The sequence below is a fragment of the Platalea leucorodia genome (genome assembly GCF_965183815.1).
Source record: "Platalea leucorodia genome assembly, chromosome: 7".
Lineage (NCBI taxonomy): Eukaryota > Metazoa > Chordata > Aves > Pelecaniformes > Threskiornithidae > Platalea > Platalea leucorodia.
The window spans coordinates 6,115,960-6,141,498 of record NC_138829.1 but is presented as its reverse complement, the minus strand read 5'-3'; the positions used below and the strand labels follow the sequence as shown (position 1 = coordinate 6,141,498).

Here is a 25,539-nt window from a genome sequence, read left to right as displayed (position 1 = left end):
TGAAAGACGTTGAAGTGAGTAAGCTACGTCTGAGAGTAAATTGTTGGAAAGTGCAGGACCTTCAGGCATGCAAGTTACTCAATTATCTTTGGAGAAGGGCTGAAATTGCCCAGACTTACCACTACTTCTTCGGTTTTCTCTTCTCTTTTTTCTTCCTCTTCATCAGTTTCTGCAGCAGCTCCATCTTCCTCATCGCTGCTAGAGGACTCCAGAATTTCACTTATGTCCATTTTCCAGTTCCGAGGAACACCCTTTGTGTTGAGAAACGTGCTGGCCTCCTGTAGCCCTACAGAAGAAAGGGCCCTGGTTTTACCTCATCTGCAGTATTTGCAGTCACAAAGCATGTTTAACTTCCTTTTCACCTTCTTGTAAATTACAACGCCAACTTAAACCAAAAATGGAAATACGTGATAAAACAGATACTTGATTTTAAACTTTTGACAGTCTTGAAATGTAAAGTGTGTAGACTGAATCTTTAAAACCAAAGTATCAGTAACTCAAGGAGTTTAGAGCTGAGAACATCCATCCCACACACAGCATCCAGTTGTTTTCTAGGCATAGGTCCCCATGAACACTGCTAACATTTACACCTATGTATGTGAACAGTACCAAAGATAAACACCTGTACTTAGCCACATATATTCTGTGCAGCTGTTAACTGTTCTGTTTCTGTATGAAAGAGAGAAATCCTGTAATAAAGCTATTTAAAAACAGAAGACCCATCGGTTACATCACCTACTTTGTTCTTTTCAAAGTATCTTCACGTCTTAAAGTTTAGATTGCAAATAAAATTCAAATGTTTTGTTTAAGAGCACTGCCTAAAGAGATGTTACATTAATGTTTGGAACAGAGGAAAAATACACTAATGAATAAGGGAGTAATGCGATAGGGAGAAGTCACACTTGTGCAATGGGAATACCTCAAATTCTTTCCCTTGAAGAGGTGCTCCAAGGGGGAAAACAACCAAGCAAAACAAACCCAGATAACCCTAAGAAACATGCCCCCTAGACACAATAAAAAACTTTAATAAAGGGGCATCAGAATAGCCAAAAGAGGGACATATTGCAATGAACCATTCACAGTGTTGCTGGAGAAAAAAAGGCACCAGTTTTTAATAACTGCTGACAAGAGTAATGTCCAGAAAGTTGTCAAAACTCTTTTTGAAACCAGTAGTACCTTCGGTTCCACAATATTCCCTCATGGGAATGAATGTCACAATGCAATTAGATTCTGCACGAAAAAAAATCTCTTTCTTCAATTTATCTTAAACCTGGTTTTGCCTATTCTAAAGTTCTTGGACTGTGAAACAGTTATTAAGAAAGTATATGTGAAATCATTCAGAATTACACGAAGCAATCAAAACCACCTCAAGCTCTTATCTGTGAGTATCATGTTAAATCTCTACTTGTTAAGGAGCTGTTCCACACCTTTACTCAAACCAGAGGAACTGTTGTTGTTGAGTGTGTGTGTGGGGGGGGGGTTGTTGCCTTTTTTTTTATTTTTAATAAATACATTTTAATTATTTCTCCTTAACAAATTTTGTGTTTTGAGGTCTAATTGGGAGAAACAACACTGTAAGTTTAAGAATTATTTACATTAAAGTGAGAATCTGGCCTTTTATAAGCTCACTACAAAGATGGATTATTGTAGCCACATCATCCATCCGTCCAGAAATCAAGTTCTGTAATTATACTTTTAAATCAAACATTAATCACAGGCAGGCTGTTCTAATGAAGTTTACACCTTGCTGTCTGGGTATTTTTAAGGTAAAGGCAGAAAGTTTTGAGCAATAGCAAAAAACTTTGGTTTTAGGAGAGGTAACCATATATTCCATTGTTCAATGACATTTCAAATACTCTACCTGAAAATATTCTATTCACTTTCCATGAATGTGGAGCGGATCAGAAGAAGGAAATAAAAATCAAATAAACAACACTTCTACTTGGTGCTACTTTAATAATAAGGCAGCTATACCCAAAGTTTCTCTTAGTAATCACATTTTAAATTGTTTGCAAAATATCCAAGAGCAATTATCAGAAATCAACAGGCCATCATTTATCTGCAAGTTAAAAGTACTATTGCCCGAGATTATTTTTTATAAACGCCTAGAATTTATTCTAATTTACCTTTTTTAGGAGAGGACTCAGATTTTGGTAAGTTTTGAACATCTAGTTCTTTAATGTCTTTTCTTGCTACTGAGTAACTGAAAAAGAATAGTGTGCCATTATTATTTTTAAATCACAGTAAAGCAAGCATTTGACTTAGAAAAACAGCGATTTCTAAAATTTGCAAGATTTATCATTCACTTTCAAGGTTCTTTCCAACAACTAAATGCATAAGGCATTTGTTGTTGTAGGTCCTAATGCAAGACTCAAAATCAGAATAAGTTTCCAATCTTCCTTTGAAATTCAGACACTAAAAGAACCCTTGTAATTAAACAATTAAGAGAAGTTTGTAAAGCTTCATTAATTTAAATGTTTAACCTGCACAAATTTGCAAAGTTAAAATCCTCTGCATAGGCAAAAAACATTTTCTAAATTGAAAATATTCAGGTCAATCAACAGTTGCTACCTAAAACAGCAATCGAGCTAAGAAGAAAACAGAGGGCTTGTTTCTTTCAAAATACATTTCTGCTGGCACAAACACTGAAGCCAAATTCACGTATCTGCATTAATAAATAGTTGATTTTTATTTTTAAATTACAAAAGTTTCTCACAGCAAAATATATGGAAGTTGCTCTGTTGTAAAGTTATACTGAATATTCAGTTACTGAATTACTACAATAGAAATGCTAACCAACCTGCAAGGAAAGCCTTACAAGTGAGTTATTATAATAAGATTTTTTTTCTTCTTTCATTATTTCAGAAAAACTGGAGTAAAACCTCAGGAATTGGAGGCCGCCATTTTCTGAAGTTAAAGCCATAATACTATGGGGAAAAAAAAGTAAAACAGAGCAAGTCTGCATGCTTTTCCAATAACATTCTACCTTCAGTATATAAAGAACCAGACTTATCTAGAAGGCTGATGATACATGTCTACGCTAAGAGGCCAAAACGAATTAAGTCTTCAGTTACTTGAAATACATTTCAGTAATCAAGTACTCACATCCTACTCATAATCACGGCTATTAGAAATCACAAATTGTTCACTTTGAAAGCAAGAGAGAAAGAGGGGTGACAGCTGGCCTTTGGCAAGGAAGTTTTTAGTTACAATATGCTGAGACAGATGCGTTAAGTAAGGATAAAGAGAAACAAAGGGAAACAGCTTTAAAAAACAGTCTCCGTATTCTTTTGAATATATTATTCCTTAAGTAGGACACACATCTCTGTCTCCCCTCCCCTTCCCCCTTTCCGGGGGGGGTGGACTAGGAGGATCTTTCTTTATTTTCACAGGAATCTTGGTTCAGATTCTGTAAAAATTTTCATTAAACAGTTACTTTACAATCACTTTTTTATTAAAACCAGTAGATTAAACACTTCTAAACTTTGCTATTTAAACAGCCATGGACATCTGGGCACTGGAAGTAATGAGTCAATCAGATATCCAAACTACTACAACAGACACCCATAAAGATGTAATAATTAAGACATTAAGGGAAATAATTAGAACCAAAACTCCCACTTCAAAGAACAGGAATAATCTGAAGTGTTAACACCCGGGATTTTTTTCCCCCCAAAGTTGTTGATTTTTTTAAAATGAAGAAACACCAGAAACTGTACTAATCCAGTGAACTCTATCTGTACACACAATGTAAAGGTGGGCGAGTAAGCACAGAAGTTAGCTGGAGATGGACTATGAATGACAGATGCGTACAACGAACAATACACAAGATTGTACCCTTTCCTTTTGGAAGAAATATAATGTCTTCAGAAGCAATACGTAATTACTGTTGCATTTTTCTCCCATACACATCTAATGAAAAGGAAGCTATTACTTACAATTTGGAATCTGCAAAGGATCGAACTAAACACTGGTCCTTTTTCACTGTGACGTCATCGTTACAGCTGGGAGACACAACCTGAAGTTTCAAATAAAACACTTTTTTTAAGCAAAAAAAAAAAAAAAAAAAGCTGATCTTGAAAGGAAAGAAAGATGGACAGCAGGAAAACTGCTGTTTTCCTGTTTCTTCTATTATAATTTCCACTTCTGAGAAAAGAAACCTACTCCAATTTATATTACCAAGGCCAACAACGACAAATTTCAAGAAGCAGTTTACTTCAGGCTTGTAACTTTACTTGTTATGTACAAGCCAGAAAAGCTTGCCATTTCATTTGTAAACTCAAAAACTATTCTACTGGGGCGATATCATGGGATCCTGTTTATTCACTCCGTTTTTTTTCTCTTGTTCATACAAAACCTGTTTAAAGCATCTATTTAAAAAGTCACAGACCCACTTATTTTATACCAGCTTCTGATCTTTGGCATTCAAGTTGAGAGGTAAGTAGTAGGGTTTGGTTTTTGGTTTGTTTTTTTTTTTTTTTTTTTTTTTTTTTGTTTTTTTTGTTTTGTTTTGTTTTTTGTTTTTTTTGTTTTTTTTTGTTTTTTTTTTTTGAGAGGTGGATGATATCAGCCAGTGTGGAATCCAGCACATCCTTCCACAGCAGTATCATCTCTAAAAGTCTAAAAAGGTGATAAAAATGCATTTGCAGTATTTGTATTACCACAAACAGAACAAGCTTACACTTTGCTCTAGACCATATACAGACAGAAAACGTCAAATGCAGACGAACTTTGGGATCTACCAGGACTCAGTGGAAGCTGTGCCACCCCATTCAGATGAGTCAGAATTTTACTCCAAATATCAAGATAAGACGTTCCTGTTTCTCAGGTAGCAGAGAACAAAACAGGTACATGGCCTCCAGTAACTCAATTCCCTAGTTAGAACCATGTTAAGTTGAAATCTGCTGTTAGTAAAGGGATATACAACAATCAGAACATGTACAACAATACCACTTTTCATATTTTAAACTGAGATACATACAGCTGGGTAAGTCACCGTCACCTATTCACCCTACATTACACCACGATGCTCTTCCAAGGAAGGGAAGACAACTGGCCTGTGTAGTTAGTTACCTTTTGACCCTGGATTCACACACGGAATTAAGACGTTAAACTAATTTAGAAGATTGTAACAGCTGAGCTCGTTCCAGATAACCATGAAGACTCAAAATAAAAGACTACAGAATATACAGTTAGGTAAATAAAATCTGCAAAAACTAGTGAACCAAACCTGCATGTTTAATACTCCCAATAATTTTTTTAAACAAACACGTCTCTGATGGATGACAGAAGATGCGTATTCAGCTTGTCTGACAACACCAAAAAGTTTACTAAAGAAAGCAACTTCTAATATGGATCTGTAAACTTTTCTGTGTGTATAAAGAATCTGCAAAGCGTCTACAGTACAAGTCTACTTGTACTTGAATTTATTCAATATATATTTATTATCAGCAATGGCAATGAACAGCTATATTCTACACTGACAGTCAAATAAAAATAATAACCAAACCCTACTGCTAGAGTAGTTGGCCATTTATGGAAATGCAAGCATGAAAGGAACTAGTATTTCTTAAAATTGAAAGTCTAAAGAAAAAATACAAAAAGATAAAAACTCCACTGCAATTAAAATTCATAAATCTAGTTGCTCAAATTGCCTGGGAGTGCAAGTCCTAACGTATCTTATTTTTAGAAGAAAAATATTGTTACATACCAATCATTTATGTGCAGTTTTGAAAGACTTAAGAGCCATAAAACTGCAACTTATACATAAACGTTAATCTTTGCTCTCCTACTCTTCATAGTTACTGTAGAATATTTGTATTTTTAGCAAATATGGGCAGCAGAGCTTAGCCTGACTACAGTCACAATTTTGCTGTAAGTTGTGAAGTTTGCAAACCATCCAATCCAGGAAAACTGCTATATGAACAATGTAACAAGTCAGATGACACTCTTGTCCAAAAAGATATTAGTAGTATGACACCAGAGATGTCAACGTCTTAAGCAACTTACCAAAGCTGGATACCAGTCTGCCTTCTCAGAATTACAAGTCACACTCACAACTTTGCCAAGCAGTTCATCATTGAGACGTCTTTTATCTTCATCCTCCTCTTCACTACTTTCTTCTTCCTTTTCATCTTCAGTACTAAATTATTAAAACACAGCGTATTTTAAAGTTTTTGTCTGAAGTTAATATTTGAAAGCAAATACAGCTTACAAACAGATCTTTCTTCCCATTCTGCAAAGCTTCAAAAACAAAATTATAATTTCAAGAGCTGAAATTGCTTGAAACACACTTAAATATTAAGTGCACTTACTTAGTAAGAGGAATTTTGTAGAAATTCTTTCCAAGTAGTAGTATTTTACAACAGCATCATGTTGGAATTGGAGGCATGAATCAGGATTTGATTGTGCACAGACATGAAACAAAGAGAAATGGTCTCTACCCCAGAAATTTAAAAGCACCTTTTTTTCCTACTTTGTGCAGTATAAAGAAGGTTAAAAATCCTACATTTCCTGACACGAGTTCCTATTATACGAAAGAAGCATAAACATTCTTAAGGCTACTACAAGCAAAAAACCCCATTGATTTCATAATACCGCTAACATATGAACACGTCTGCATGAACTGAATTACTGAAGTCTACAAGCTGTGTACACAGCTCACGTGATAGAGCATTCAGACCACCACAGCTTCAACGGTACTACTTCAGTTTTAGCAAAGGACACTAGAAGAAAGGAAAGCAACAGAGCACTATCGAAACTCACACAGGAAGAGAAGATCTTCTTCCTCTATTAGATTTCTTCCCAATAACTGGAGTTCCAAAGTGCTCTGGATTGGTTAGGGGCAGTTGATCAAGTGTCTACATGCAAAAAGAGGAAACAAAATTAGTTTGCAATTTCTTCTTATTATAAAAAAAAATATAAACTAACTATTTAGTTTTCATTGCATGTCTATCATTGTCTTACCTCACTTTCTGCGAAGTGCCTTTCTCCCTTCAAGCATAACGAAGTTCGTCTCAAGGTCCTTTCATCACCATCATCAAAAACTAGCATGAAGCCAAGAAAAAACATTGGCACAAGATGATCAGATCTCCTTCCCAAGCTGACAAAACAAGTCTACTATTTGTCTCACAATTTAGAATATTCCCTAAAACTGGACTTCCAACACCTGCATTTAAACGTAACTTTCGTTCACAAGCGAAATGGAGTGTGGTATTCAAGATCCGGTCTAAGAAGAAATAACATTTTCACACAGAGATTCAAGCCAATGTAAAGTAAGGCTTTTGGATGCAATAGCCTCAGTCTAATTTAGACATCCTTCTTATCAATACACTGCACATCTCAAACCATAGCTACTGGCTGCATACCAGCTACTATTACCTAACAATCTTAGGGTTTTGTTTGGTTTTGGGGTTTTTTTGACCCTATCCATTGATTCCTTACCTATGCTACCTTATAATCCTCTCTCTTGCTACAACCAACCCCACAAAGACAAATGAATGGAAAGAAAAACAAGTGTGCGATGGTTTTTGCTACACTATCAATACTGTACTACCAACAGACTGGGAGTACTGGAAACTTGCAACTGCAAGTCTGACCAATTTATAAAGAATACTTAGTAGACATCCTGTTCTCTTAAAACTCATGTATAGGTGACAGAGAAGTTCCATCAATTTCCATCAATACACAGCTGAAGACGACTAGAATGCTATAATGCTATTGCAAGCTTTGCCTGAGAAAGACCTACTCTTTAGTCAGTTTACATAAAACTTTTTCACGAAAACTTCCTTGAAGAGAAGGAAAGAAAAGTCACTGGTTCCCCCCCACTGGTTCAGATCCCACTGTCTGAACCATGTGAACAGGCCCTTCTCAAAGAGCAGAGACCAGGTGGCTGCAGTCTGGCATTCCAGTACAGTAAAAGTTTGTTTGTATGGGTCAAAGTGCAGAGTACTACTCTATATTTAAACTACTTGAAACATACTTTGTCCAGTAGTGAACTTAAAAAAAAAGTTTCAAGAGTGTTGTGCATATTGGTATGATAATTTTGGCATACTTATATTAACAACAACAAAAAATCTCTTGAGTTAGCATGAATATCAAATATACATGTATTGTTAGCGAAAACACAGATCGGCTGCAGCAAGAAAAGCACTTATTTTATTTGTCAATAACTAAAGAACAGTCACATTCTCCTAATCTTAGATTAAAACCACAGACTGCAATAATAACTATATAAAAAGGTATGAATACAAATTTAATTAAGCTTGATACGATAAGCTTTAAGGTTCTTCCATCTTCAAAGTAGAGATACTGCTGTGGGATGCTCCACTACTGAATTATCATCACGGCTTACATTATAATTCTTGCACACGCAAAGCAACTAACTTTTACCCTTCCAAAAACCTAATATTTTAAGAACGGCAGATACCTATATGCCTAATTAGCTATACTAGTTAATAATATTTTCAAAACTTTTAAAATATAAATATCAGTAAGACCTGTCAACCCCAACATCAGTATGTTACTCTCAAAATCTTCCAGCTTAGCTTACGGCTCGAGGAAGCCACCACTGCGACCCTTCACACTAACCGGGAAAACAAAGCACGAGCTCTTCCCCTCTGCGTTACTAACTCAGCATTGGCACCCACTGATCGGCGAAGTGCAAAGACCAGGGCGCTCAAAATAATTCTGAAGTTCAGCGTTGTCACGGGTTTACATTAATAAAAAAAGATATCCGTGCCACTCCTTTGAAGTCAAGTTTCATTACCCACTCCAAATGTGTCACTCATCAGCTCTCTGGACGCTTTGATAACAATATCTCATTGGCATATTTTCAAGTTTTAGGGTGGTTTGGCTGGTTGGGGTTTTTTTTGTTTTTTAAATGTTACAGTGTGTGCCATTTCTCATTACTCTGAAGAGACTTAAAAGCAGATTACCATCATTATCCTTTGCCAAACACATTCAGAACTAAAGTCAAACTACTAATTTTTCACAAATAATCATTTTAGGGGACAAATGGCTGGTGACTGGCAACAGATAACTTTATTGAATAAAGCAAACAGAACCTGATACTTGACAGTAAAGAAAAAAAAAATCAGTCTAGATTATCCCCAATTTTGGAAGCTCTACCTATTTAATTAAAACTAGTATAGTAGAGGAAGAAATCAAGCAAACCATTCATAAACCAGAACAGTTTTCAAAATTAAGCCAGTTGGCAAAGAGCCTCTGTATCACATTGTAGAGCATATAAAATGCTTAAAACTTTTACTTCTTATACTGTCTCCCAAACGTCAATTTTTTGATGACATACACCATTTTTTCATCCCTAGGAGATAAAAATCTTATAAATACTGTTAAGTAAAATACACTAGCAAAACACACTAAACTCTGCTTACATTAGGACACATAAGGAAATTATGACAATTAAGACCTGTGCGAGATATTCTGCTTTCCTCAATTACAACAAACATGCAAGTTAACTTAGAACTTTGAAAGTCACATAATTAGATATTCCTAACCAATATGAGACAATTATAGATTGCAAAATGTATTTGCAATTGCAGAAGTGTCAACTTCATCAATTTATATTTCACTTCCATGGACAAAACAACACAGAAAAAAAACAATTAATGCTGAATAATTACGTTTTCCTAATCAACCCTCAGACCCACAGACAATGAAAGCGCAAGCATGCTTTCAGAGCTTGGCAGTCATGCTTTCAGTCCTGTTCCCAGTTTCATACCTGAATGAAGACAAGTCTACCTCTTCCTACAAGCCCTTTTCTGCCATTTCTCTCCGTTTTCTCTAGTTGAAGGTACAGAAGTGGCCTGTTCTACAGAAGCTGCTTGTCCCTTGCCATACAGGGAAAAAGTGCTAGGACACTCTACATTTTCCAAAACTGAAACAGGTGGACCACAAAAAAATCCAAAAACAAAAACAAAAAACCCCAAAGCCCCTTCTGAAACCCCCCTCCTGCCCCTAAAAGGAAAGCCACTCTTTCCTAAAGGATAGAGTACCTTTTTTCATACAAGAGGCAGTTATCACACAACTTCAGGAAAGGAAGGTGGAGAAGCACAAATTCTCAGACCTCCATCCTGAACTGCAGCAGGCCAAGGAATTGGCATAACCATTAAATGAAAGTGTAGAAAAATATCTCTGCTCAGCAGCCACGTGAGAGCGTTCTGCCTGGGGCAAAGGAAATGCACGGCAGAGTGTAAGAGTGCGTGATTCCTTCAAAGTCATCAAGTCCAATATGTTCTATTTTACCTTGGTCATTTTCTTCCAGGACTGAAGTTTCTCTCCCCCTCACCCCTCATTCAGGTTAAAAGAATGGATAGAGTCAACATATCCAGCCCCAGAGAGTCTCATATAAATATGTGTAAATACATATATGCACACACAAATGACAAAACGAGACAATTTTTATCAAGTCTGTGTGTGGTTATCCCTACAGACATCACCTGCTCAGTACAGAAAATCCTTTTAGACAATTACAACAGAATTGTCAATAACAAAATCTAAGTGGTGTTATATAGAAGGAAATACCATAGCATTATCATTACTTAAAAAGACCTTGCCTTTTTTAAATGATTAATAGAAAAGTGACAGTTACATTTAATTTTCTGTCTTGATGGGGACCAGTAGGGGCAGAGGTAGGAGGACTGTGAGGGGCAGAACCAGAAGACCCTAGTATTTTTAGTCTTTCAAAGTAATTTATTTGCTTCAAGGATAAACTGAAACTTTCTTTGACCACGTAAGAGTTTTTAGATATATAAGAAATTGTCTGCCCATTCTACAATGATTTATGTTGTGGACATGTGCAACAGCACCTGCAGCTGACAGCATAGCTGCACAACTCAGAGCAAAACAACATCTTTGCAGAACAACAAAGTATGTAACAGAACAGCATAAAAAGAAAGATTTCCTTAGCTAAATTAGTCACCACTTTATAAAAAGCGTCAATGGAGAAAGAATAGCACCATTTTTCATACAAAAATATCAATTATTTGAATTACTAAAGTGGGACCGAGTAAGAAGTCTCTCAAATTAATCACAATGCATGAAATATTTTGTAATTGTAGCTTCTTTCAACTTGCTTCTCTTCTAGGGAAAATACTTGTTTGTGCCTTACTGAAAGGGTAATCAGAAACACACTGATAGTCTCAGCACCTTTAAAAATATATACCTTTCTTAAATGAAGATGGGGTTTCCATCTCACTTTTAAGAAAAATCTACTTCACCAAAAGTACCGCTCATATTACTGCCACCCTATGCATGACTTCTTAATGCTAGTCCTAGAGGCTGTAGGAGAATGTCTTTTCAATGTACAGTATCATATACTAAGGATTTCATAAATATAAGCAGCAGGGCAGACAGCACGTTTTTTGGTTATGTGATACCTTGATATTATGACAGCAGTCATGTCAGAAGAACTTAAAACACTCTTAGAATATGCTCTAAGCTGCAAATTCATCCCTCTTTTTAACCTCATCCAGAAGTAAGGCTGTTTAACTCTAGTTAAAATGCTCAGCACTAACAGACAAATTAAACACTCTTAAATTAGTGTCGAATAACTTCTATTCATGACTTTATCATTCCTAAAATAGGTTATTGTTACAACTCCAACTTCTCCAACAGCAGAAATTCTCGAGGTTGTATTCCATAAGAAAGAGTTTACTGAACAGTATCCGTTATGTTAAGGAGGGAAGGAAACAGGAATGGAAGAGAAGGAGATGCCTCCCCATCCACATGTAATGCAATCATGAAAAGATGTGCTTACAATGCCACCATACTTATCTTAGAAGAGGAACTTACAATCCTGTCCTTCCAAAGAAACAAGTATGAAAAAGCAGAAGCTCTTTAAGTACTCATATTGCCTAATCTTGTAGTAGGCAGGTACTTGTTGGGGAAACAGGGTGTACCAGCTGACTACTTCAGTAAACACCTCTGGAAAGAGAATGATGCATACTAGCCAGGAACCTCTATTTACTCTTTAAGAGTCAATAGAACAAAGTAGGAATGACAGAAAGAAAAGCAACGTTTCTGCTGGCCAGAGGTCTTTCTTCCAAATATGTTGCTTCATGACGAATGCTCACAGAAGGGGGGAAAAAAAGATGACTAAGCAGCACAACCTGGAGGAACAGTCTCTGCTTCAATGCTTGTTCTAGTCCCAAGAATGGAGTTCAATATGCTCCATACAGAGCATATTTAAACAGTGCAAATAAAATGGAAATTTTCAGAACTTTGCTGCATCCCACCCTTGTTGGTAACAGGAAAGAAACAGAATTGATTTTTCTTCTGTTTCTGGAAGCCTAGGCAAGCCAAAGCTATGACAGAAAAAGAAAAACAAAGCTTCCCAGTGGGAATCAATACAATACATCCCAAAAGTTTGAAAAAAATTCTCTCAATTAAAAGCTGGGTACCTCAAAAGAAGCATTAAACTGCGCAACTTTCAACTCACCATTGATGAGCGGGTATCATCCATTCCCTGCCTGTAGCCGGCCTGTACATGCCATTAACAAAAATTATACTAACCCTTTCCTCACAAAAACGCTGTCTCAACAACAGTTCCCGTTTATTTATATAACAAATATTAGCAAGTCGACTAATCAAAATAATTTTTGGGAACTCTGAGGAAACTTGCCACAAAATATTGCACATCAGTTTAACTACATCTTGTTTATAAATATACCAGAGATTTTAAAAATAAAAAAAAGGAAAGAAAAAGGAGAACATAGCAGGACACTAGCAATAACATCCTCATAATAGTTACCATATTACTTACAGACAGAGCCATCAGTGTTACCAGAACAAGGCAATCCTGTAATAGGCAAGTGAATAGGAAAAACAACCCTCAAGGCTGCATCTGCTTGCTAACTTCAAATCCAACAAGTTACGTTACTGTTGCTGCCCAAAGGAGGAGAGATTCTACACTGCATAGCAAGTAAACCTTTTTTCTCATTCCTTATCCCATTCAGAAACTTAAATCTACCAAGACAATGGAAGTACATACCAACAAGTAAAAACTGACCCAGTGCCACTATGCACACTTAATTATTTTCACTAGCTGCCTGACAAAGTAGTAATTTGTGAACTACCAGAGATGCTACCTATGCATGTCTCGATGAATGCGGGCAAGTTTTGCAGATTTTTGCTTTTCAGCTGCGGAAACAATATAGAAAGTACCAAGAGTCATGCAATACTTGTTGAATGACCTTGTAGACAAGGACTGTACTAACTACCGATTCATCACTGTAAGAGGGCTTAAGAGCAAGATACTGCGGTGTATTGTGCCACTGGAGAGACTACAGAACTCAAGTCTTTAAAAAAAATCATTTTAAATGAGCTTCAGTTTCTCTACAGAAATGTATATGAAGTACCACTGAAAACACAGAAGTGCAACCCTTTCGAGTCTACTCATGGAGGACTATCACCTTACAAACAAAAACCTACTGTCTGAAAGTGCTTTTTCTGAGACTTTACAGTAGTCCTACTATTGTTACATATAAAGAGATTAGAGAAAAGAAGTCTACGTCCTTGCCTTCCCTACACTATTGTTTGTACACAATTTTTTATTTTTAACACTCAGTCCGCATTGTTACAAAAGCAGTTTTATAACCAAAGGCTCTATCCAGTTGATTTGTAACAAGGTTCAGTTAATATACTTTTTCACTATCACATCTGCTCCTCCACCTGCCCGTTGCCTAAACACGCTTAAATGCAAAATGCAGTGCTATTTTTTTCTAGATTCTCCAGAAAGCAACCAACACAGCTATTGCACGGTTTCTATGTGCCACAGGTGCACTTAAACAATGATATGTCCCATGGAAGGACTCGAGGAAAATTGAGCGTTTCCTCAAAATCCACCCAAGCAACATTTCAAAGACAAAAAGAACAAATTTATGGTGGGTCAGGGTGGTATAGAGCACCCGCGAAGCGGGGGCAGCTGAACAGTTCCCCTGTCACACTTGTGGTTTTGGATTCCTGGATGACACATGCACAGCCAGAAGATGAAGTGACGTTTCTGGGATGTAGAACTCAACAGGATGCTGGGAAGAACTGGTCAAACCAGCCACAGAAACGTGACTGGTGCCTTGCACATACTACAAAACGTGTGCTGTTGAAATTATAAAAAGACAAAGCGACAAGCCTCTGGCACGGATGAAATCAACTGACTGTGGTGTCACTGACAGCTTTTATCACCCTTCATGCAGGAATAAGACATGTGAGGAGCTTAAAGTTGTAGTGGAGCCAGGACCAAGTCAATTTTTCCTGTTCGCAAGATATCTCCACACAGCATCAGAAGAGGAAAACTTTTTTTAAAATAAGAAAATGTGACTATAAATAGCTCTTGTTAGCAACCCTGCTCCTGAAAGTCCTAGGACATCACTGTTGGTTCATTTTCTGATAAACATTCTCAGAATTATGAACCGGAATTTTCAAAACCCATGCAACATGAAAGAGAACTAGAACCAAATACTTAACACCTTTTGTTTCTGCCACCTGCCCTCCTAAATGCGGTACTCCAGAGCCATGCAACTGGTGGCTGAGACTATACTTCATTTCCAGAACAACTCAAGCAGACTACCCAAAACTTCACTTGCGCAAGGAGAAGCAGTCAGGTATCTAACTCCTCCCAGCGCACGCTCAGTCAGCGTTCCCTGCAAATTGCCACACTGACCACAGGAGAGGAGGGAACTACCACCACGTGAGGCCGGAGAGCAGCACAAGCAGAGGTATGGGGCTCACAGAGGTGTCTCAGAAGTGGTGTCTGGCTTACAGCACAGCCAAAGTTGGGCCGCGTTGATGTACAACCCCGTACCAGAGCCAAAAAGGAAAAACTCTGTTGGCTTTGCAGACTCATGCAGTGTTGAAAAAAATGAGAAAAATAAATTCTTTATTATTTATGTTAAAATATTCTGCCATTTCATGATAACTTTTAAAAGGAGAAAAGATGTCTTCTCTTACATAAAAGTACTAGATGAAGCTTGAAAGCCATAATTCTCAAAGAATAAAGATTCACGCTCCCTTTCACTCTAAACAGTATATAAAGCCCTACTGTTGACAGCAAGGTCTGCTAGAAACTGCAAATGCCTCTCACTCTTTTGTTTTTTTTCCCTCCCTATCTCCTACTCATTTTAGAGCAAAAATTACTGAAAGCTAATACATGTTTTCTCTTTCTCTCTTTAGAAAAACTTCTCCATTATTTTATCTAGCAAAATACAAGGCACAGGGCTCAATGTATTTCATCTGTTTTTTTCTTTTGTTTAAAGTTGTAGATACAGCTAAATTACATGCATTTAACGAGACCTAGGCACATACAGACTATTGACATGAGTTTTGTCAAAAGAGAGACGACACTCATTTTGGTGGGGCAATAAAAAAGGCCATTCTAACAGCAACTCTTCGGATGCTTGCTCAACTGAAATACTGCTTCTCACTTTTATATAGACATGACATCGCTTCTAGTACTGTACAGAAGGACGCAAAAGTGTTTCCTTAAAGAACATATACATAAGGATTTCTGTTTTCTGAAATTCTGGTCATGCTTGTAACATTCCAGAGAGAATGTGAAAGAAGGAAAATACAACTATGCACTTTGTAAGGTGTGGTCTGGGTTGTGGTTTCATTTTTTTTGTCATTTCAGGTATTATTTTAGTATTTACCTGAAGCATTTTATAAAAGAGAATCAGGTGGATGGTATGCTAAGTAAGCCGTAATTCAAACATGGCTCAGCTGAAAGCAGATCTGATAGACCATTCTAATGCTATGCAATTATCACCTAGCAATATATTTGGCACTTCAAAAGCATCAATGCAGCACTTTAAAATTTGTAAATTAACTACCTTCATTTTAAATAATTGCATTTTAAAGATTAAAACATCCAACTGAGCCATTTGTTATCCAAAGAACTTCAACCACTACTACTGTCATCCCACTTCAGATTCAATTGAGCAGATGAGAGGGTTGACTTGTGCAATGGCATTCTCCAGACATTGTTAAACTTTCACTCCAAACAGCTTTTGCTTCTTCACCTACTTATACTGAAAAGCTGAATTGCAAACGTAATTTCAAAACAATTTCCAAGTCACAGCTGAAAATTTCAGTATAACTAAACAGCTACAGTAACATCATTATTAAGTAAAAGAAGGTGAAAAAGTGATTCCACGGCAGCTACAATAAAAATAAATCCTTATTTATTTTGGGTACACGAACACCACCAATAGGCAGGAGATACTGTTAAAGTAGACTAACTGATCACCATCCTGGCTCTTTCATTATGTTGGTGGCAAAGCAGCCTACTACAGCAAATTCAACATAGCATTTCTACTGGTTCACCTTATGGAACAAAGCAAAGTTGTTTCAACTGACTTTTTTTCTTCTTTAGATACCCATCTGAAATAGAGAACCCGATTTCCAAAAGTGAACATCGTCACTTCCCACTAGACACGCATGTTGTTTGTTTTGGCAGATTTTTTAGATTTGTGTAGTTAATACTTTGAAAATGTTTGTCTGGATATATCACTCAGTTCCCTATCCATATCAGTCTGCTTTTAGATCACCAAGAAAGAGACGCTATATAACACAGAAAATAAATAGTACAGGAAAAGCACATACTACTGGAAGACAAGCTTTCCCTTGTGCTTTCCATCTCAAGCCTGACCACATTCTAGGAACCTGAAGGCTGTTTAATCCACTTCCCTCTCAACTCTTTAGCTTTGACTGAATCAGTCAATAAGATTGCTACGTAGTACATCCCACCATGTATTAAAAAGGAACCAATTCAACTCTGCTTGCTTCACAGCAACATAAACATACACCTAATATCTAGCCAAAACTTTCTACAAAGATACAATGGAAGCAGCAGGCAAAAGATAAGGCTTATTTTTCACACCTCAACGTTTCTGTACTCAACCTAGAACACTACCCCAATTTTAAAAGTAAAATAACCATTTTCTTAATGACACAAACTTCATGATCTGCTTACTTTGGTCAGTGTTACCTGTGCTTTCAACACCAATAAGCACACCACTACATACAACTCAAAAAATGTTTGTAAGATCTAAATACAGTTCCAATGTGTTAAAATTGTATTTTCATAGTCACAGGCATGACTCTACATGCCGTATTATGGTACTGCATGTTAGCCTACCGTAAGATGACTTAAGTCCCTCCCACACCCCCAGCTCCAAATTTTCACAAAATCCTAGCAGTCTTAATACATTTGCATATGGAAAACATATGAGTTTATTTTCCCTGTTCCACCTGTCAAAAAATATTTTTTGGGGAAAGAAAATTACAATAAAAAATTAATCCATTGGTTCAAGTTTCTGAGGAACTGCACTTTAATAAATGTATAAAGTAAAAATCATGGCATGCATGATTTTGCTCTTATATTACTGGGGAGAGTTCCAACAACTTGTTAAATCTAAACAACAACCCACTAATACAGGGCAGAGCACATATTCGCTGTTCAAACTACCTGCTCATCAAGTGAAGACTTCTGGTAGAAGTGTACTGCTCAAAAGTAAATGGTGGGGGAGAAAAGAGGAGGTTGGGGGGAAGAAAAAAAAAAAAAAAAGGAAAAAAGAAAAAAAAAAAAAAAACAAAAAAAAAAAAAAGGAAAAACAAAACTCAGACAAAACTCACCCCCAAAACAGGGGATTTAAAGTTCACCTGTCAAATGTAAGAAGACAAATATGTTTATCAATTAATAGTTTAAAGCGTTTTTTAATCACTGAAGCAAGAATATGTAGGGTTGGTTTACTGATGTAAATCATCTGGTCCAAATTCAAACAGAATTGGCTAAAAATGCTACTTTAAAATAAGAGTTTTAAAATGGGAATGCTAATTCATAAACCATGAAATTATCAGTGCAAGACTGTGTTTCTTATCTCTTCTCTATCAGAATGGTGAACCTCTAAGTCAACATAAAGCAAAGTTGAAGGTCCAGTGTTCTTCATTGCGTATATCACAGTACTAAACCAAGTAGATTTTAAATCTTCTGCACTCCAAAATAATCCTGCCTTTACTCCCTGACCTGACATACACCATGATTTTGCAGCTAAATCTGCAATTTTACAGCAATGTTAGAATCTTGAAGAAAACTGCGAAGAGCAGTGAGCTCTGTCAACTGGTAAGTCGACTGGCTTATATTTAAAGCACATAATAACAATAATAACCGTAAAGTGATAAATCCTTCCAACTTATCTGCAGTGAGAGCCTTATCCTGATCCCACCAAAGATGACATAACCTCACCTACTGCAATGGAAATGTTGGATTACTGAAAATATCTTCTTTATATCTTAAAAAAGGGGTTGATGAATCAAAATAATGGACACTTCATGTGACAGAGGACGCCTCAAGAGAAGTAAAGCTGAATACATTCAGTACACAAGGCAGCTAGTAAAAAACAAACAGTTTAAATTTACAAGTACCAGTCCCAAAAGCAATACCAAAGAGTAGCATGTACAGGACAATTAAGAGGAGCACGTTCCCTCCATCCTACTATGAGTGAATATAATGCTCCACTGCTGTAAGAAAGTTGTGCAAAAAAGGATGGGTGCTTGCAAAGCTCTTTGATTCAAATACTGTGGGTTTTTATTTGCTTCTCTAGTATTACTTGAATGCTGCTGGGTTTTGTCATTCTACTGTTAAAGCTGTTTCAGAAAAGTCTAGAGATCAGAATGAGCAATTCTAATTATTCAAAATAAAGAAATTTATCTTGCAATGAATTCTTGTTCAACACTGAAATTTCACTGACCCTGCATTCTGAGGTTTCTATCTCAACAACTGAAAAGTGCATGAGCATGAGAAGCAAAGTAGTTTTCTATTTCACTTTAGATATAATCATTATTTGAAAATTATTTTAAAGCAAACAGTCATTCATGTTATAAGTGAATGCCCCGTCTTTTCTTTTTAAGGCGTGATGTGCCAATTCTTTTCTTAAAAAAAAAAAAAAAAAAAAAAAATCCTTTCTTCTATTGCTTTATACAAAACACAACCCTCAACTCTACACAAAACAGAGGAATGACTTCAGAACGCATAGCGGTGCTACCAATGTTGTTCTTGTGTACAAGACCGCATGTAGTGAAAGGCTTGCATTTCAGTCATTCATTACATGCCCCAGGTTTTCAGCTAGAAGCGCAATTACGAAATTTATGACTTAAAATCTGCAAAAATTATTCTGAATTCCAGTGAGTGACGCTAACATCAGCATACGTACGTTGTGCCAAATAGAACTGGTTTGTTCAGCCCTGCAATTACCTTTGCAACAGCCCCCCTGAACACCAAATAATTATTATCCTATTTTAAATGGAAAAAGGAAACAAGACCTGGAAGACTTAAAAAAGTTCCCTACAAAATCTATCTCTGACCTTACAATACAAGATATAATTGCTTATGTTATTACCTATAATTAGAAATATATTGTTCAAAGATTAGAGACGGTAAATGAAAGCATGTGGCTACTCACCTACAGTATACCAACTAGCATCCGTCAACTTGCTGATAACAGCTTCTTGAAAGGATCCATCGGGCATTTTGGTTTCAACCATTGCACCAACCTGCAAAAAGGAGTATCTCAAGGTTACACGTAATCCCAAACCCATATAATGGAGAAAAACACATGTACACATTAATTCTTCCAGCAAGCTAGATTTTTTTTATTTAAAGACTCATTTTAGCTAAATGTTACTTTGTAAAATTTAGTTACTTTGCTGGTAAGAACAAAGGTCCTTAAGCACAAAGGCTGAACTGCAAGTAGACAGCAAAGCAGTAAGGAACTCTGAACATCTAATTTCAGCATGACTTACAGCATCACAAGAAATAATAGAAGGCTAATTGGAAGTAAATATTCAAATATTCAAAGTAATTATTACTTTATTACTGATGTGCACGCAATTACTAGTATTTTTTATACTTTAAACATTGTTATACTGTCAACTAGGTCAGAATTCCAGCAGCAGCCTACAACATGCATTGGTGTTCTTGCAGTAGCTAGAGAAAAAAAAAAAAGACAAAGACAAAAAAAGACGATCTCCTCTAAAGAGCTCTATTTGTAGTCAGTGTTTTATAATGCAGCTATGTATTTTAACAGACAACCGTTACGTATAAAAATACAAACCAACACATATTTTTATATAAAATACATCAACTATTTTAAAATGCAGTGAGAGCAATCATATTTACTATTGTCTAACGGGCTTGAACTTAGCTTCGTAACCAAGTTCTCCATTACTTATAAGAAGTTTTGTGTCTTACAAGATAGAAAAATCACTGTGTGTGCAAAACTGTTTGTGTATGGAGTATACTACATGGAAAAGCACAAACAGCCTCTAGAAGCTATGAGAGTTAAGACTAATTACTGAGACTCAATCTGACCCAAAGCAATGAGCCTCCTCCCGTTGATTTAAATTCTGTAGAAGAGGTACGCACCTAAACAGCATCAAAATTTAAAATTTTACAAATCAATTATGTGATTACAAAAAAAAAAAAAAAAAAAGGCATGCAATATACATACTCTTAGAGGTCCTTTCACTTGGTCATCTTGCACTAATTGAGTTGAGTTATCACCCTTCAGGACCACCTGAAAACATATTCATAAACTCTTATATATATATCTTGTTTTTAATAGCATACAAAAAGCATATGAAACTGTAGTTATAATAATTTGGAAAATAAGATCTTTATCAATCAAATGGACTCAAACATTATTGAATGCGAAATGTGTGGCATGGACAATTTTACTCACAGAAAGCCCCAAGTATCACACTTAATATTTAATCTGAAACATCATAATTAAAGAACATGGCAAATCAAACATCAGCCATTCCAAGGCGAAGAAAATACATTTTGATGTGAGTTTGGATATTGATGCAATCCAGGGCATACCTGGAACTGGGCTTCCAGATCAGAAGATTAAGCAGTTTTTTTTCTCTCCCTCAACTGTAGCACTTTATTAACAACACATTGAGTACTAAACCACAACCAAACTAAAAAGCTCTCTTTATTAAATATATATTAAAAAAATCACCAAACTGACTGCAATCAATACAACTATTTCTGCTACCTTGAGCAAGAGAAAGGTTTTATGGTAAAGATGTGAATCACTACAAGTGTAATGAAAATAAGAATCATTTACAGTGCAAGTAAACTATGTTTTTCCCTTTAAAATCCTATGTTTGAGAAGATAACACTAATGAGACAGTGTGAACGTAAGCCTATGCAATTTGAATCCCTGAGTTTGCAGAGACTCAGTTTAGAAACATAAAAGATGAAGATTTAGATGTCAACACTGTTAACTGTTTCACTGCCATTTGCTACAGAAAAAACACCTATGGTGTTTTAATAAAAAATTCCAAAATCCCTATTTCTTTTCAGGAATCAAAAGTTCCAGGAGCTTCCTTTCCACCGATAAGCATGTCCAGTTTTCTAGCTCCAATTATCCCCCAACCACAGTCTACACCGTAGCTGGATTTATAAATACAACACTAGGGGCATGCTAAGATAGTGGTGGTATTAACAAACACTCAGGTTAATAATGCAGTTCATGCAACTTTTATTTAAAATTTTATATCGGCATTGAGATGAATACGGGTTGTCCTGCTGCTCAGGAAAAGACTACCGGACTTTTTGGACTCTCTGCGCTCTTGCAAGCATGCCGGGGGTGTGCCTACATGCTCTTAATTACAATATCAGGCTTAGCTTGTTAAAACTTCAATTGTTATAATATAATTGAGATACAGTGACTGGAATTTCCACCAAGTCGCAGCAGCCTCATGTACTTGCAAATCTTATCATGGAGTAATAAAGCATAAGATTCTAATGATAAAAAGAAACTCACACCTACTAACAGTCTAAATACTCTATCAGACCAAAGATACAGATACAAAATCAAGGATGTCAGACTAGGAAGGGCAGCATGCTGCTTCCTGCAGAGCTTCTCATTAACACAGATTTCAAAGAACATCACAAATTTCTAAAAGTACTCATTAAGAACAGGGGGAAAGACTCCAAGATCTGAATTATGGTTTTTTTTTTTTTTTAATCATGAAAAGCACTCTGATAAAGTGATATGATCTATATACGTAACTGAAGAGGCTGATAGCTTGTTCTACTTGATCTAAGCATTAAAGCACACAAAAACTTAGATGTGTAGTTATAAAAAGAAGCTTTCATCTCTATTTGTTAGGGGGTTTTGGGTCACTAATGCCTTATTTACATATCCTGGACAGTAGACAAGAAAGTAGGAAGTGGGAAGATTTTGACAAAACAAAGCAGAACAATTTCTGTATTTACTTTGAATTTTTAACTTTCATTTAACTACGTTTTATTCTTGTTTTCCCATACTAGCATTAACAACAGCAGTGCAACACCAAAATAATGACTTTTTTTTTTGGTTGTTTTGGCGTAAGACCTGAAAACGTGAATGAATATTATGTGCCAGTACTATGCATGTGTAGAAACTCAGCTACAGCCAAAGCATGCTGTTTTAGAAGCAGCGGCAAGACGCTCAAAACTTAACAAATGTTATCCTGGACATTTCTAAAACGTGGTCTAAGAAACTAATTATTGCCATCTTTTTTGCTCTTATACTGATTTATTTCGGCATTGCCTCTTAAGTTCTGAGCTATAAAATTGAGAATGTCAGCTGGAATGAAATGGAACTTTTGCTTCTGAAGAGGTTGCTCTTCTTCCTTATTACTCATGTAAAGCCATAATCCTCTATTTGTGACATCAAAACTGATTGCAGCAAAACTGATGCATTCACAAAGAGAAGACGACTGTGATCAGGAAAGAAGTAGCAAGAATAAGTAATCTGAAAGCTCATTCTTGTTCCAGCATCCTCCTAAGAAAATTTAAAAAACCACCACCCCCCCAAAAGAACAAAAAGCAAACAAAACCCACCCCAAACCCAACGCCAAAATACGAAAAATAACATTCAAGTGTTCTTTAAAATCCATACAGTGAGATGATGAACATTCCCTAATCTTCAGGACTAGGATCTGACACTCCTTTCAACACAATGCTTTAACAAAATCAGCAACAAGCACAGTATACTACCTTGACTTTCACAAGCCTTTTTACTGTCTTAATCTTTGCCTCACAGAAGGCACCACGGTACTTGGCACTGACATCAGTTCCCACTGTCAGGTAGGCAGGCTCATCTGCTGCCTATTAAAAAAGAAAAAATAAAAACAAAATTTAGTTCTTCATATTTATTTTTACAGGAACATCATTATATATTTAATTTTACACCTGAACTTTTAGACCTACTGACTTAAGTGATAAACAATGTCTACTCGGAATTGCAATCAAACTGTTCTTTAAAAGGAAAAAAAAAAAAAAAGAAACCAACAAACAAGTTAGAGGAAGTTTTGTTTTACCAGTGATGCTGACCCCCCCCCCCCCCCAACTCTGTCAGCCTAATTACTCTCCCAGAAGTATGTTTTGAGGGTACTAAACTGATATTTGGAACATCTCATAAAAAACGTAATAGTGTATAGGAGTGACTATTAATTCAAGTCATTCCTATACAGCATACAAAAGGAAAAGATTTCAACTGCAAAAAGGCAGTATAAAAGATAGCTGTACTTTTTTTAGTTATAAGCAATCCACTGACACAGATTATCTTAAACATTTGAGACTGCCATCATCCCAATACTTACAATTAAGTCTATAACATTCTATATATAGGATTTTTTTTTTCCTGCTGACTAAAAGGAGACCTCTAGAGAAATTTGTTGTAATCATTCAAACAGCTGTTAACTAGTATTTTTGTTTCCTGAAATGCCTTTATCAAAGCTTAATTGGTTATACATTTTCAGAGAGAGAAATATTTCTCATCATGTTTTCCTTAATCTGGACTTTATTACTCGAAATTTCACTTTATTGTGCTTGTAGCAACTGATAAACAAGGACAAAATTACCATGCTGAAAATGTCTATCAAGAGAGGAAATCAGCACAGAGTATTAAATAACTTTTCCTGTTATGGTTTTTTTTTTTTCTTTTAAATTGTTATTATTTCTTCGACTCCGAAGGCAAACGAAGTTTTTCTCTCTTTTGTGAATCATACTGCGATTGTTAAGCCTTTGTACTGAAAAAACCGGCAAGAGCGAAGGCGGGACAAAAAGCTGTGGTTTTGCAAACTTGCAATAGCAGCTGCTGATACAGGAAGCATTTAAAGACAGTAGCCCAAAGGACAACAACTCAAAGACGTTGTGAATTTTCAGACTACTACTGCAAGACGATAAGAGCTTCGCTCACCCACACCTCAGCTGGAGAGCAAGAAACAGGATTTGCAGCATGCACCGAAACCCCGGCCAGCGTTATCCTACTGTCGCTCAGCCGAGACGTGCGATTAAAAATGAAATCGCCAGAGCAGCTAGCGAGGGCGGGGAGGGGGAAAGGGAGCCGTTCCCCGCTCCGCAGTTCGCCTACCTTCATCTTTAAAGGTTATTTGAGGGATTCCAGCTCAAAGACTTCTCCTCCCCGCCAGCACACGGGAAAACACTGCAAAACAAGGGGGGGGGGGGGGGGGGGGGGCGGTGAAGGCGGACCCGCCTGAGCGTGGGTCTCCCCGTGAGGGGGCGGCCGGGCTGCGAGGGAAGGAGGGAGCCGCCGCCCGTCCCGGCCCCGCCGGGCCGCTGAGGGAGCGGGGCCGCTGAGGGAGCGGGGCCACGGCCGCCGCCCGCCCGCCGCTTCCCGCCGGCGGCCCCTCGGTGTGTCACGTCGCCATTGCTCCCGCTCCCCACCTCCGGGCGGAGGGGCCGGGGGAGAGCGTTCGACCCGGGAAGGGGAAACCCGCCGCCCCACACGGGCAGCTTCTCGCCGAGAGGGAGCGGGGGGGCGGCGGGGCCCGCCGCCGCCTTCCCCGCCCCTCCCCGGCCCTCGCAACTTTCTGCGGCCCGCGGAGGGACGCGCCGCCGAGCCCCTCCTCCCCGCCCCCCTCACCCGCCGGCCGGGCGGACTTCTCCGCTCCCGCCCCCCCGGCCGCCCGCCGCCCGGGCAGCCCGCCGGGACGCCGCAGCCCCCGGCCCGGGGAAGGGGAGGCGGAGCGGGGGCGGGCCGGCGCCGAGCGGGCTGAGGGGGGAGCTGAGGATGGAGGGCGGCGCGGGCGGGAGCCAAGCGTCGGGGCAGCCCCGGGGACGGCGACGGGGGCGGGCGGGGGGGGAGGGGGGGGGGAGGCGGCCGGGGCGGAGTTCGTCGGGGAAGGGAGTCCCCGTCCCCGTCGTGAGGGGGGCGGCGGGCGTCCCCGCTCCCTCAGCGGGGTGGAAGGGCGCGCTGGCGCGGGGGGGAAAGGGGGAGCTCCCAGCGCCGCTCCGCGCCCCCTCCCCCGGGACGGCGGCGGAGTTACGGCTACCGAGGCGCCCGCCTTCCTACCTGGAAACTCGGAGCGAAGTGGGCAGCCCCGCGCTGCCCGGCCCGGCTCGGCTCGACCCGGCCCGGCCCCGCCGCGCTCCCAGCGCCGCGGCCCCCTCGGAGACGACGACAGCCCCGCGAGCGGCGGCGGCTGAGCGCGGCCCCGCTCCACCCC

The 25,539-nt window shown here is 38.2% G+C and overlaps 1 protein-coding gene across 4 annotated transcripts in view; it reads right to left on the bottom strand.

The window, feature by feature from the left end:
- ARID4A (AT-rich interaction domain 4A) overlaps positions 1-25,525 on the bottom strand; it is a 49,772-nt gene extending 24,247 nt beyond the window's left edge. For all 4 annotated transcript variants that reach the window (XM_082318396.1, XM_082318397.1, XM_082318398.1 and 1 more), the window contains exons 1-11: positions 25,386-25,525; positions 24,444-24,515; positions 23,066-23,176; positions 20,523-20,588; positions 19,476-19,566; positions 6,967-7,046; positions 6,766-6,860; positions 6,010-6,142; positions 3,939-4,018; positions 2,127-2,203; positions 120-286 (exon numbers count right to left, since the gene is read on the bottom strand). In XM_082318396.1, coding sequence (XP_082174522.1) covers positions 120-286; positions 2,127-2,203; positions 3,939-4,018; positions 6,010-6,142; positions 6,766-6,860; positions 6,967-7,046; positions 19,476-19,566; positions 20,523-20,588; positions 23,066-23,176; positions 24,444-24,449 — 906 coding nt within the window. In that variant the 5' untranslated portion in view covers positions 24,450-24,515; positions 25,386-25,525. The remainder of the gene's footprint in view (positions 1-119; positions 287-2,126; positions 2,204-3,938; positions 4,019-6,009; positions 6,143-6,765; positions 6,861-6,966; positions 7,047-19,475; positions 19,567-20,522; positions 20,589-23,065; positions 23,177-24,443; positions 24,516-25,385) is intronic.
- Positions 25,526-25,539: the final 14 nt, after the last annotated feature.